This window comes from Carcharodon carcharias, chromosome 1 (genome assembly GCF_017639515.1).
Source record: "Carcharodon carcharias isolate sCarCar2 chromosome 1, sCarCar2.pri, whole genome shotgun sequence".
Classification (NCBI taxonomy): Eukaryota; Metazoa; Chordata; class Chondrichthyes; order Lamniformes; family Lamnidae; genus Carcharodon; species Carcharodon carcharias.
The window spans coordinates 181146370-181160024 of NC_054467.1; the positions used below are offsets into that span (position 1 = coordinate 181146370).

A 13655-nucleotide genomic window follows, 5' to 3' on the forward strand; every position below is an offset into this window, starting at 1 on the left:
CACTCAGTGCCATGCGCCGCCATATGAACACACTCGACCTCTCCCTCCAGCAGCACCGCCGTACCCTTTTTCAAAGCTGCGCGTGCCCCCAGTTTCATTTTCTCCTTCGGCTCATCCGACGCCTCAACAAGAAACTTTTTCTCTTTCTCTCAAGTGCTAAGGAACGCAAGCTACAACAACTCATCGACACCAACACCCATCTAGGACCCCCCACCCCTGCCTGTCCCTCCGTCCCCACCCTTTCTTCCAGTCCCAACCCCAGCCGTGTATTCACTATACCCCCTGACCTTCCCCTCTCCGATGCTGAACGTTCAGTGCTCAGCAAAGGACTTAGTTTCATACCCTTACGCCCTCACCTCAATGAATTTCGGGCTCGGCATGATACTGAACTCTTCTTCCGCCGTCTTCGTCTCCGGGCTCACTTCTTTGGGCAGGAGTCCTCTCCCAGTTCAACGGATCCTTTTACCCATCTCCAATATTCTCCCTCCACCTGGACCCCTCCCTCTGGATTCTTACCTTCTCTCGATCTTTTCATTGAGAACTGTCGGCGCGACATTAGTCGTCTCAATTTCTCTGCTCCTCTCACCCATTCTAACCTGTCTCTCTCTGAACTTACTGCACTCCATTCTCTCAGGTCCAACCCTGACATTATCAAACCCGCTGACAAGGGTGGTGCTGTTGTTGTCTGGCGCACTGACCTCTACCTCGCGGAGGCTGAGCGTCAACTCGCAGACACTTCCTCCTACCTCTCCCTGGACCATGACCCCACCACTGAACATCAAGCCATTGTTTCCAGGACTGTCACTGACCTCATCTCCTCTGGGGATCTCCCTCCCACAGCTTCCAACCTGATAGTCGCCCAACCTCGGACGGCCCGCTTCTATCTCCTACCCAAAATCCACAAACAGAACTGCCCCGGTAGACCGATCGTCTCAGCTTGCTCCTGCCCCACAGAACTCATTTCTCGTTATCTTGACTCCCTTCTCTCTCCCCTTGTCCAGTCCCTTCCCACCCACATCCGTGATTCCTCTGACACCTTACGTCACATCAACAATTTCCAGTTCCCTGGCCCCAACCGCTTACTCTTCACCATGGACGTCCAATCCCTCTACACCTCCATCCCCCACCAGGATGGTCTGAGGGCCCTTAGCTTCTTCCTCGAACAGAGGCCCGAACAATCCCCATCCACCACTACTCTCCTCCGTCTGGCTGAACTTGTTCTCACACTGAACAATTTCTCCTTCAACTCCTCTCACTTCCTCCAAATAAAAGGTGTGGCTATGCGTACCCGCATGGGCCCCAGCTATGCCTGTCTCTTTATGGGGTATGTGGAACATTCCTTGTTCCAGTCCTACTCCGGCCCCCTTCCACAACTCTTTCTCCGGTACATCGATGATTACTTCGGTGCCGCTTCATGCTCTCGTCAGGACTTGGAAAAATTTATTAATTTTGCTTCCAATCTCCACCCCTCCATCATTTTCACGTGGTCCATCTCTGACACTTCCCTTCCCTTCCTTGACCTCTCTGTCTCAATCTCTGGTGATAGACTGTCCACCAATATCCATTACAAACCCATCGACTCCCACAGCTATCTCGACTACAGCTCCTCACACCCGGCTTCCTGTAAGGACTCCATCCCATTCTCTCAATTCCTTCGCCTCCGTCGCATCTGTTCCGATGATGCTACATTCAAAAACAGTTCCTCTGACATGTCCTCCTTCTTCCTTAACCGAGGTTTTCCACCCACGGTCGTTGACAGGGCCCTCAACCGTGTCCGGCCCATCTCCCGCGCATCCGCCCTCACGCCTTCTCCTCCCTCCCAGAAACATGATAGGGTCCCCCTTGTCCTCACTTATCACCCCACCAGCCTCCGCATTCAAAGGATCATCCTCCGCCATTTCCGCCAATTCCAGCATGATGCCACCACCAAACACATCTTCCCTTCACCCCCCTTATCGGCATTCCGTAGGGATCGCTCCCTCCGGGACACCCTGGTCCACTCCTCCATCACCCCCTACTCCTCAACCCCCTCCTATGGCACCACCCCATGCCCACGCAAAAGATGCAACACCTGCCCCTTCACTTCCTCTCTCCTCACCGTCCAAGGACCCAAACACTCCTTTCAAGTGAAGTAGCATTTCACTTGCATTTCCCCCAACTTAGTCTACTGCATCCGTTGCTCCCAATGTGGTCTCCTCTACATTGGAGAGACCAAACGTAAACTGGGCGACCGCTTTGCAGAACACCTGCGGTCTGTCCGCAAGAATGACCCAAACCTCCCTGTCGCTTGCCATTTCAACACTCCACCCTGCTCTCTTGCCCACATGTCTGTCCTTGGCTTGCTGCATTGTTCCAGTGAAGCCCAACGCAAACTGGAGGAACAACACCTCATCTTCCGACTAGGGACTTTACAGCCTTCTGGACTGAATATTGAATTCAACAACTTTAGGTCGTAAGCTCCCTCCCCCATCCCCACCCCCTTTCTGTTTCCCCCTTCCCTTTTTTTTCCAATAAATTATAAAGATTTTCCTTTTCCCACCTATTTCCATTATATATATAAAAAAAACCCACTAGAGCTATACCTTGAGTGCCCTACCATCCATTCTTAATTAGCACATTCGTTTAGATAATATCACCAACTTTAATTTTAACACCTATGTGTTCTATTGTACTATTGTCGTTGACATCTTTTGATGATCTGCTTCTATCACTGCTTGTTTGTCCCTACAACCACACACCCCCACCCCCCCCTCCACCTCTTTGTCTCTCTATCTCTCCGCCCCCCAAACACACACCTTAAACCAGCTTATATTTCAACTCTTTCTTGGACTCGAACGCAAGTTCTGTCGAAGGGTCATGAGGACTCGAAAAGTCAACTCTTTTCTTCTCCGCCGATGCTGTCAGACCTGCTGAGTTTTTCCAGGTAATTCTGTTTTTGTTTTGGATTTCCAGCATCCGCAGTTTTTTTGTTTTTATCAGTTTACCAATGTCTGGAATGGGAACATGAAACTGAAGATTTCCTAAATTCTTAAAACAAGACTTCAAAAATAAAAAGTGTCAAACAGATTCAAAGAAGGTACCAGGAATGAGGGTTTGAAGTTATGTGGGACGTCATAAAGTTTTTTTCATTAATATTAAGATGGTTAAGGTTTTTACAAACAAAAAGGGTTATGAGGAATAGTTGCTACTTTTGATGGTGGGACACTAATAAGAAAGCACAATTTTAGATAACCAACAAAAAGAAATTAAAAGTGAGATTAGGAAAAAGAAACTCACACAGAAGGTGACAAGAATATAAAATTCTGTGACACAAACATTTCTTGAAGCAGGCTTCAAAAATTGTTTTAGAAGGAAATTAGGTAGTGGCTTGAAAAATAGGATATTACAGAGGTCAGTGAGAATGATATTAAACTTTAAAACACCAGGATCCTTGCTTGATTCTGATCCTTGTGATTAAATCTCTTCATGGACTCATCCCTCCATATTTCCTGTAAACTTCTTAACACCCTACACCATTCAAGAACTTTGTGCTCCTCCAAACCTGGCCTTTACTTCTTGGCATAGTGGTATTGTTGCTGGACATGTAATTCAGAAACCCAGGGTAATGCTCTGGGGACCTGGGTTAAAATCCCACCACTGCAGATGGTGGAATTTGAATTCAACAAAAATGTGGAATTAAAAAGACTAATGATGACCATGAAACCATTGTCGATTGTTGTAAAAACTCATCTGGTTCACTGATGTCCTTGAGGGGAGGAAATCTGTTGTCCTTACCTGGTCCAGCCTACATGTGACTCCAGATCCACAGCAATGTGGTTGACTCTTAGATGTCCTCTGAACTAATATAATTAGGGATGTGTAATAAATGCTGGCCTGGCCAGCGATGCCCTCATCTCGTGAACGAATAAAAAAAAATTGCTCGACCATTGGTGGCCTTCCTTTGCCTGCCTTTGCTCCAAGTCTCTCCTCCTTTAAGGCGCTCCTTAAAACCAATCTCTTTAACCAAGTTTTTAATCACCTGACCTAAATCTGATTTGTTGTCAAATTTTTGTCTGATAGTGTTCCTGTGAAGCCCCTTTTGAATGTTTTTACATTAGAGGCACAATATAAATGTAAGTTGTTATTGCTGCTTTAATAGTTTATTTCTGTTTTCCTAATTCATGGTTTTCGCTGGCTGGGCCAGCCTTTATTGTCCATCCCTAATTGCCCTTGAGAAGGTGGTGGTGAGCTGCCATCTTGAGCCGCTGCAGTCCATGTGTTGTAGGTACATCCACAGTGCTGTTGGAGAGAGAGTTCCAGGATTTTGACCCAGCAACAGTAAAGGAACGGTGATATATTTCCAAGTCAGGATGGTGAGTGACTTGGGGGGGGAACTTCCAGGTGGTGGCATTCCCATCTATCTGCTGCCCTGGTCCTTCTAGATGGTAGTGGTCATGGGTTTGGAAGGTGGTGTCTGGTGTTCTGGCTGAAGCCTTGGTGTGTGTTGTAGCATACTGATTCTAGAAAGTCACGTTTATTCCAATATCGATTGTAATAAGATTTTCATGGAAGAGGATAGCAAACCCACAACGAGCCAGATCCCCTGAGAAGTGGCAATCACAATTGGGTTGCTACTCCAATCCTTTTTATTTACCTTAGTCGGGAGCTGCACATTTCTCACCCGACCTTCCGACTTGGGTCTGCTAAGAAATGTGCAGCGTGCCAGCTCCTGGAACTCTGCAGGTCAGCAGCATCGCAGGAAGTGAAGCCCCCTTTTTAATGGCACTAGCTGCTGTATCAAACTGCGAAAAACAATCTTTCTGCGCCGTAACATTTCTATGGCTCTATGGTAAACCAGGTAAGTCCAAAGGTCCCAGCCACTTTGAGAAGCCAGGGAGAAGGTAAGTGCATAAGGTATGTGGGGAGGAACAGTCGGATGGAGTGGTAGGATGGGTTGGATGGGTTCGGTGAGGGGGTTGGATGGGTCAGGTAAGTGAAGATTAGATGGGTCAGGTAAGGAGGTTGGATGGGTCGGACGGGGGGAGGTGGTAAGATAGGTCAGGTTGGGGGGGGTTGGGGGGGTTGGGTGGGTCGGGGTGGGGTGGTTGGATGGGTCAGGGCGGCAGTAGGATGAGTTCAAGTCTAACTGCAGAACTGGAGCATATAATTTAGGCTGTCACTTCAGGGGAGTACTGAGGGAGTGCTGCACAGGCTGTTGAAAGGTTCCAGCTCTCACATAAGCTGCTAAAAAAGCATCCATCTGTTTGTTCAGGTTCTATTCTATTAGCCTCATCAACAATTACTCCTCAACGAACTTTTTTTTAAACCAGACCTTATCCCTTTGCTGATTGTGGAACCTTGATCTGTACAAATTGGGTGGGGCCAAATTGATTCGTAGTTGTGAGAAAAGTGACTTCCATATCTGAAATAGCTACTGGATGGAGGATGAAGGTCCATAGGAGACTCAAGGCAGTGAAGGCTTCATCTGGCAACGGACTTAGTATTTCCAGTACAGCTACAACACTGGCATCTACGCAGCTATAAGGAAAATTGCCCAGGTATGTCTTGTACACAAAAAGCAGGACAAATCCAACCCGGCCAATTGCCGCCCCATCAGTCCACTCTCAATCATCAGTAAGGTATTGGAAGGGGTCATCAACAGTGCTATCAAGCAGCATTTGCTGAGCAATAATCTGATCACTGATGTCCAGTTTGGGTTCCGTCAGGGACACTCAGCTCCTGACCTCAATACAGCCTTGGTTCAAAAATGGACAAAAGAACTGAACTCCCGAGGTGGGTGAGAGTGACTGTCCTTGACATCAAGGTAGCATATGACCGAGCTGCCTAGGAATCAAGTAGTCCTAGCAAAACTAGAGTCAATGGGAATCAGGGGGAAAATTCTCCACTGGTTGGAGTCATTGCAAGCACAGAGGAAGATGGTTGTGTTGTTGGAGGTCAGTCATTTCAGCTCCAAGACATCACTGCAGAGTTCCTCAGGGTACTGTCCGAGGCCCAACTATCTTCAGCTGCTACACCAATGACCTTCTAGGTGGCAGTGGTCAGGGGTTGGAAGGTGCTGTCTAAGAAGCCTTGGTAAATTCCTGTAATGCATCTTGTAGATGGCACACACTGCTGTTACTATGCGTTGGTGGTGCAGGTAGTGAATGGAGGAAAGTCAGAAGTGGAAATTTTCGCTAATGATGGCACAATGTTCAGCACCATTCGCGACTCCTCATATACTGAAGCAGTCCATACCCAAATGCAGCAAGATCTGGACAATATCCAGGCTTGGGCTGCAAATGGCGAACAAGATTCGCGCCACACAAATGCCAGGCAATGATCGCTTCCAGTAAGAGACAATCTAACCATCGCCCCCTGATGTTCAATGGCATTACCATCACTGAATCCCCCAATATCGTTACCATTGACCAGAAACTGAACTGGACTAACCATATAAATACTGTGGCTACAAGAGCAGGTCAGAGGCTCAGAACCCTGTGACAAGTAACTCACCTCCTGACTCCCCAAAGTCTGTCTGCCTTCTACAAGGTAAAGATCAGGAGTGTGATGGAATACTCTCCACTCACCTGAATAAGTGCAGCTCCCGCAGCACTGAAGAAGCTTGACACCATCCAGAACAAAGCAGCATGCTTGATTGGCACCACATTCACAAACATTCACTCCCTCCACCACCGATGCACAGTAGCAGCAGTGTGTACCATCTACAAGATTTACTGCAGGAATTCACCAAGGCATCTTAGACAGCACCTTCCAAACCCATGAGCACTGCCACCTAGAAGGACAAGGGCAACAGATAGATGGGAACACCACCACTTGGAAGTTCCCCTCCAACTCACTCACCATCCTGATTTAAAAATATATCGCCTTTCCTTCACTGTCGCTGGGTCAAATTCCTGGAACTCCCTTCCTAACAGCACTGTGACTGTATCTACACCATATGGACTGCAGCAGTTCAAGAAGGCAGCTCACCGTCACCTTCTCAAGGGCAATTAGAGATGGGCAATAAATGCTGGCCTAGTCAGCGATGCCCACGTCCGATAAAATTAATTTTTTAAAAAGCTGCTCAGGGCTTCTGCCACTTTGAACTATGCCTTCTTGGTGACACTTGCTGGTCTCCTCTTCCTGTCTTCCAAAAGAAGACCTGCCTCCTGCTGTGGACTGCTTCTAAAAGTAGCCCAACGGATGTGTCATTGAAGCATGGGGTGACCCTTCCTCTTTTGACTGCCATCTCAGATATCCACCCCCTCTGGTGTGCCTCTGGGTTCAGGCTGACTACTGCACAGATGTGTTTAAAAACACAGCTGCCTCGAGCTGCTGGCACTAGGACCTACCCTCTATGGCAGTCTCTTAATTGTCTGAAGGTAGAATTCAGGTGAAGTCCCTCTGCTTGCCCTGATGTAGCTGGTTGCTCAGTGCCTTGACGGTCACACAGGTGGAGTTCATGAACCATGCAGCTGCAGGAATTTAGCAATGGAAGCGAATCCCTCTGCTCCTCGTGCCTGAGAGGTCATGATTTGTCTGAAACAGCTCTCACAACCAGGGCATCAATTACCAGTGACATGCAGTGGTGCGCTGCCACCTGAGATGCCACTGGTTCTATTGCTGATCAATGGAATGAGCCAGAGACAAAAATGTTCAAGGCTACTTGACTTTGGTGGCGACTGGCAGGGCATGTTGAACTGCACTGAGGTCTGAGCCTTTCCCCAAAGAGGGTGCTAGGAAGGGACGAGCGAGTAGAGGGATGTGGCCAGGGGTAGAGGGTGGGAACAGAGAGGGGAGGGTGTGGGGGGAGAGGGGGGCCAACGAACAGAGGGATGTAGGCAGGAGGGGTGGGAGGGGGCCAAGGAAGGGAGGGCCTGGAGGGAGAGGATGCAAGAACGCGAGCGGGTCGGGCGGCGGGGTGGCAGGCGAGTGGGGGGAGGGGGGGAGCCGGCGGGCGAGGGGCCCTGAGGGGGATGGCGGGCGAGGGGCCCCGAGGGGGACGGTGAGCGAGGAAGGCAAGTTGGAGAGAGAGAGAAAATGTTCGCAAGAACACAGACGCACACAGACTCTCACAACCACATTGAAGGAACGAATACAAACGAGGCGCAAAGTAGAAGAAAAATTTAGGTGACTGCATTCATCAATACCCCTGACATATTAAAGTTTATCTACATTATAATAGCAAGAGATTGTGGTAACAGAAAATTGTTGGATTAGCAGCTGAAAATTACAGCACCACGGTTTGCAGGTTAGCATTGGTCCAGAATACATTTTGCCACCATTAAGCATTAAACACATTATGTCTGCTGTACACTTCCATATAATGAAGCTTCAGGACATTAAAATTAAGTTACTTTCAAAGCTGGATTTATTTTTTTTCTTCGGATCTCATTATTTTTATGGGCAATCGTGAAAGCCAGACTAAAAACGATTGTGTCAAGCCTTAAAATCACATTCCTGATATCCCACTGTGGATATTTGGAGTACATACAGATGTGGCAGTTTATAGATTTAAAAAAAGCAACAGCTTTATTTTGTTAAAGTGTTTTCTTTGCAAGTCCAAGCCCTTGGTGCCTTTCATTACTTTTGTACAAAATTAATTGACATTTTGTGGCTAGCAGAATACAAATTTCAACAACATTAAGCATATTGAAATAACTTTGGAAAAAACATGAGTGACAAATGTTTCCACAATTAAACTTAATTTTCTACTGTCTTAGTTGTTAGTAATCCATCAAATGGCAAGCCCCCTTAAAAGCAACAGGAGCTTGCAGTTGGAATAAGTCACAAGGTTCTTTTTCTTTATTAATTACATTTATCACCTTTCTAAAAGTTGCTTTGTATGTTCTATATTATCTTGTTTAAAATATACATACAGCTGCACCATATGCTGACTGCATAGTACTGCTGTTGATTTGGCTCTGCCTATTTCCCTTTGAAACCATGTGGCTGCATCTTAGAGCTTTATGGTGAACAATTTTGAGCTGAAAGTAAAACAAAATTTATGTCCTAGAAATGGTGAGTTTTATCGCCCAAATGGCATCTATAAAGGAACATGAAGATGTGCTTCCAACTGCAGTAAACTGCTTATTAAATCATCTGATCTCTAAAAATATCAAAAAGTTACTGACAGAAATGAGGTAACCACCAATTTCATATTACCTTTGTGCACATGCACAGAGACATATACTAAATTAAAATCAGGAAAAACAGAAAGAAATTTCAGAATGCATGTCAGGTTAACATGGAACTGATTACATAACTACTCTCTTGGTTTGTCATAATGATCACATCAAATATTGACTTGCTCACACTTATGCTGCTAACCTAGGCTATGTGGGCTCTTCACTGGTTCCAAAACCAGCCTTCAAGGTGGTTTCCAGTCAATGGAAATCAGAATGCAGCTCCAAAATGAACAATGGAAGCAAAATGTAGAAGAAATAGCCAAGTAAAATATTGGCCCAGATCTTCCGTTCCCTGAAAGTACCCCAGATGATTTGCTGGGGGACCCCCTTGGAGGTCCGCAAGTACTGACCACATGGGAATAGCCTGGAAAGTTTCAACTTCCTTTGGGCAATTACCCTGCATCGGGAACCTTCCGAAACTCCGACTTAAAGACTTTAGTTGGTCTCAACTCACTTATCAGAATAGTAACCCAGGAAAGGTTAGAAGGATTAAAACTAGTTCTAACTCCTGGATAACTATACTACTGACATTCCCAATCCCCCTGACTAAATCTCCTGACCACCTGACTACCCCCCAAATTCCAACTATCCGCCCATTCCCAACTACCCTCTCGACCACCTGACTAACCCCCTCCCACCCCAATCCCCCCAACCACCCGACTAGCCCCTCCAGCCACCCAACACCTTCCCTCCCTTGACCCATCCTAACCCCATACTTCACACATGTACTTCCTCTCCTCACTTGTCAAAGTGGCTGGGACATTTAAACCTACCAGAATGAAGCAGCTAGTGTCATTAATAGAGGTTATGGCTTTGATTCCGCCACACTCCTACACTACACTGAAGGACTCCAGTAGCAGCTACACTCCACATTTCTCAGACATGCCTGGGTTGGAAGTCTGGGCAAGAAATGTAGGACTCCAGACTAAGGTAAGAAAATAGGAGCAGAATGGCAATCCAGTGGTGATTGCCACTCCATGGGAGATTCAACTCATCATTTTTTTTACAAAAGAGTAAAAGGGTTAGAATTGGTAGAAGGGAGTAAAATTAGTAGTAGAGAGAGGAAAAAAAAGACTTGCATTAATACAGCGCTTTTCACAACCACTGCACATTGCAAAGCACTTTACAGGTACTGAAGTACTTTTTGAGATGTAGTCACTGTTGTATTGTCAGAAACGTGATAGCCAATACGTGTACAACAAACTCCCACAAACAGCAATGTGATAATGACCAGATGATTTGTTTTTGTGATGTTGATTGAGGGATAAGCATTAGCCAGGTCAGTGAGGCTAATTCCCTGCTCTTCTTCAAAATAATACGAACATAGGAACATAGGAGCAAGCGTAGGCCATTTGGCTGGTTTAGCCTACTCCGCCATTCAGTTAGATCATGGCTGATCTTCTATCTCAGTGCCATTTTCTCGCATCATCCCCACATCCCTTGATGTCTTAAATATATAGAAATCTATCGAGCTCAGCCTTGAACACACTCATCGACTGAGTCGCCACAGCCCTCTGGGGTTGAGAATTCTAAAGATTCACCGCCTTCTGAGTGAAGAAATTCCTCCTCATCTCAATTTAGAAGAGATGGTGGCGTAGTGGTAACGTCACTGTACTAGTAACTTAGAGGCTCAGGAAAATGCTGTGAGAACATGGGTTCAAATCCCACCATGGCAGCTGGCAGAATTCGAATTCAGTTAACAAAATCTGGAATATAAAGCTAGTTTCAATAATGGTGACCATGAAACTATCATCGATTGTCGCAAAAACCCATCTGTTTTACTAATGCCCTTTAGGGAAGGAAATCTGCTGTCCTTACCAGGTCTGGCCTACATGTGACTCCAGACCCACAGCAATATGGTTGACTCTTAACTGCCCTCTGAAATGGCCCAGCAAGGCACTCAGTTGTATTCAAGAAGATGGCTCACTAGCACCTTCTTAAGGACAATTACGGATGGGCAACAAATGCTGGCTTTGTCAGCAACACCCGCATCCCATCAAAGAATAAGGAAGAAAAAAATCCTAAATGGCCTAATGTAGCGAGCCCTGTAAGAATTTTGAATGCTTCAGTGAGATCACTTCTCATTCTTCCAAGCTCTAGAAAACATAAGCCCACCCCTTCCATCTCTCCTCATAGGGCAATCCCACCACCCCAGGGATCAGTCTGGTGAACCTCCGTTGCACTCCTTCTATGGAAAGTATAACCTTCTGTAGGGTAAGACAATCAAAACTGTACACAATACTCTAGGTGTGGTCTCACCAAGGCTCTATACAATTGCAGCAAGGCATGTTTACTTCTGTACTCAAATCTGCTTGCAATGAAGGCCAATATACTATTTCGCTCCTTAACTGCTTGCTGCACCTGCATGTTAGTTTTCAGTGACTTATGAACAAGGACATCCAGGTCCCTTTGGACACCAACACTTCTCAATCTCTCACCATTTAAGAAATATTTTGCATTTGTTTTCCTTACCCAAGATGATAACTTCACATTTTTCCACATTGTATTCCATCTGCTATGTTCTTGCCCAATCACTTAGCCTGTCCAAATCTCCTTGAAGCCTCTTTGCATCCTCCTCACAACTCACGTTACCACCTAGCTTTATGTCAACAGCAAACTTGGGAATATTATGTTTGTTCCCCTCATCCAAAGCATTGATATAGATTGTGAGTAGCTGGGGCCCAAGCACTGATCCTTGCAATATCCTACTAGTCATAACCTGCAAACCTGAGAATGACCAATTTATTCCTACACACTGTTTTCTGTTTCTTAGCTAATTCTCAATCCATGGGATATTTTACATCCATCTAAGCAGGCAGGGGGAGCCACAGTCTCAACCAAAAGATGGCACTTCCAACAGTGCAGCACTCCCTCGGTACTGCAGTTGAGTGTCAGCTTTGATCATTGCACTCAAGCCCTGGAGTGGGACTTAAACCCAGAGCCTCGTGACTCGGAGGTGAGAGTGCTACCAAATGAGCCATAGCTCACACACTATGTGGAGAACAATGAAAATAGAGTAGAAGAAGAAAAGCGATCAATAGGTCAAGTAAATATTTCACACATCTGCCTTGAAGTGGTTTTTGCAATAAAGATATTTCAATGACTAGGTATCTTTATTACTATATTTAATATTATTTCCAGCATCAGTGTATGAGTGGAAAAGAAATAAAACCTGGTCCTAGACATCTTGAGCTTGCTATAAGTCGAACAATGAAATCACTAAAGGTTTTCATTAAACTTAATACTCTATGCAATACCCTCAAATTGTTTGCAGACGAACATGGAGAGTTTGCTGATTGCTTTTAGTAAGGTTTTAAATGTTGATTTTTGCCTCAATATTGAAATCACAGCTGTTCCAAGAACTGACCTTTAAAGTTTGACAGTAATTCTTTTTGTACCTTTCTTCGAAGTATATAGTATACAGCAGTGGCTGCTTTTAAACAGACACAGCCTCCAGGCACCAAAATGGCAGCAATTTAAACACTTACCAATTTTTCATCAACTGTGATGAGTTGCGTGTCTTGGGTTTGAGTCTGTGCTAGCCTCCATGTGGAAGTGCTCAATGACCTGCAGTGCAAGACAAACAAAGTAGAAAGTATTTCATGCATCTACATGGCATAGTCTGATGAAGCTTGTATAACCAGGTTAGTTATTAATATTAATCTTTGCAAAAAGGATTCAGACAGCAAATATAGCAGGGCTGAAATCCTATTTCTCCCCAGTTAATTCTGTCTGTTTAATTCCTGTCAAAGTCCCATTCAGCAGTTCACAACAGGCTGCACTTTACATCAGCCTGCAGGCTTTCGGTCAGATACTGCCAATGGCAATGACTGTACTGAAGTGTGCGAATGCAGCTGGCATGTCACGAATAGACAGTGCAATGAGACACCAAGTTCCAGGAAATTTTTTTAACAGCAAGCTTAGGTTAAGTACCCAACATAGTTCAATGATTAGCCAAGTTTAAAGAGCTTCAAAATATATATTTTTATTACCTATCCCCACCCAATATTTAGAAAAATTGCAACTTACGAGCAAATTACTTCCAAAGATTTCAATGATTTAATGTATTTTAGTACATTCTCAAATCCTTCATTTTTGCACACTGTTTTAAAATTGGAATTCTAACACTCTAATATTCAACTTTCAAATGAAACAATAATCCTTAAACTGATATTACAGATATCCAACTGATCAAATGACCAGAGGAACTTATCTTGAAATTAATGGTCTAAACAATACCTTTCCAGTTAAAATTCTTGTTGCTACTTTTTTCATTTAACAAGCAACACATCAATACAAATGCAGCATAAAAATGTAATCATATAGCTGAATACCATTAAATATGAGCTTACTTCTCAGGATTAGGAACAAGATGAAATTCAGGTAAACAAGGACCTCAGCTAGAGTCTACAATTTTTAAATGTGATGCCAAACAATATATGCCCCAATACTTACAGACAGGGATCCTACAACCAGGATGCACATTGA

At 45.0% G+C, this 13655-nt stretch overlaps 1 protein-coding gene across 2 annotated transcripts in view; it reads right to left on the reverse strand.

Annotated features, from left to right (window-relative positions):
- ndufs4 (NADH:ubiquinone oxidoreductase subunit S4) overlaps positions 1-13655 on the reverse strand; it is a 211221-nt gene that overhangs the window by 163284 nt on the left and 34282 nt on the right. For both annotated transcript variants that reach the window (XR_005943360.1, XM_041190374.1), the window contains exon 2: positions 12656-12734. Coding sequence is in view for 1 of the 2 variants with exons in the window: in XM_041190374.1 (XP_041046308.1) it covers positions 12656-12734 (79 nt within the window). In the remaining variant the exon portion in view is untranslated. The remainder of the gene's footprint in view (positions 1-12655; positions 12735-13655) is intronic.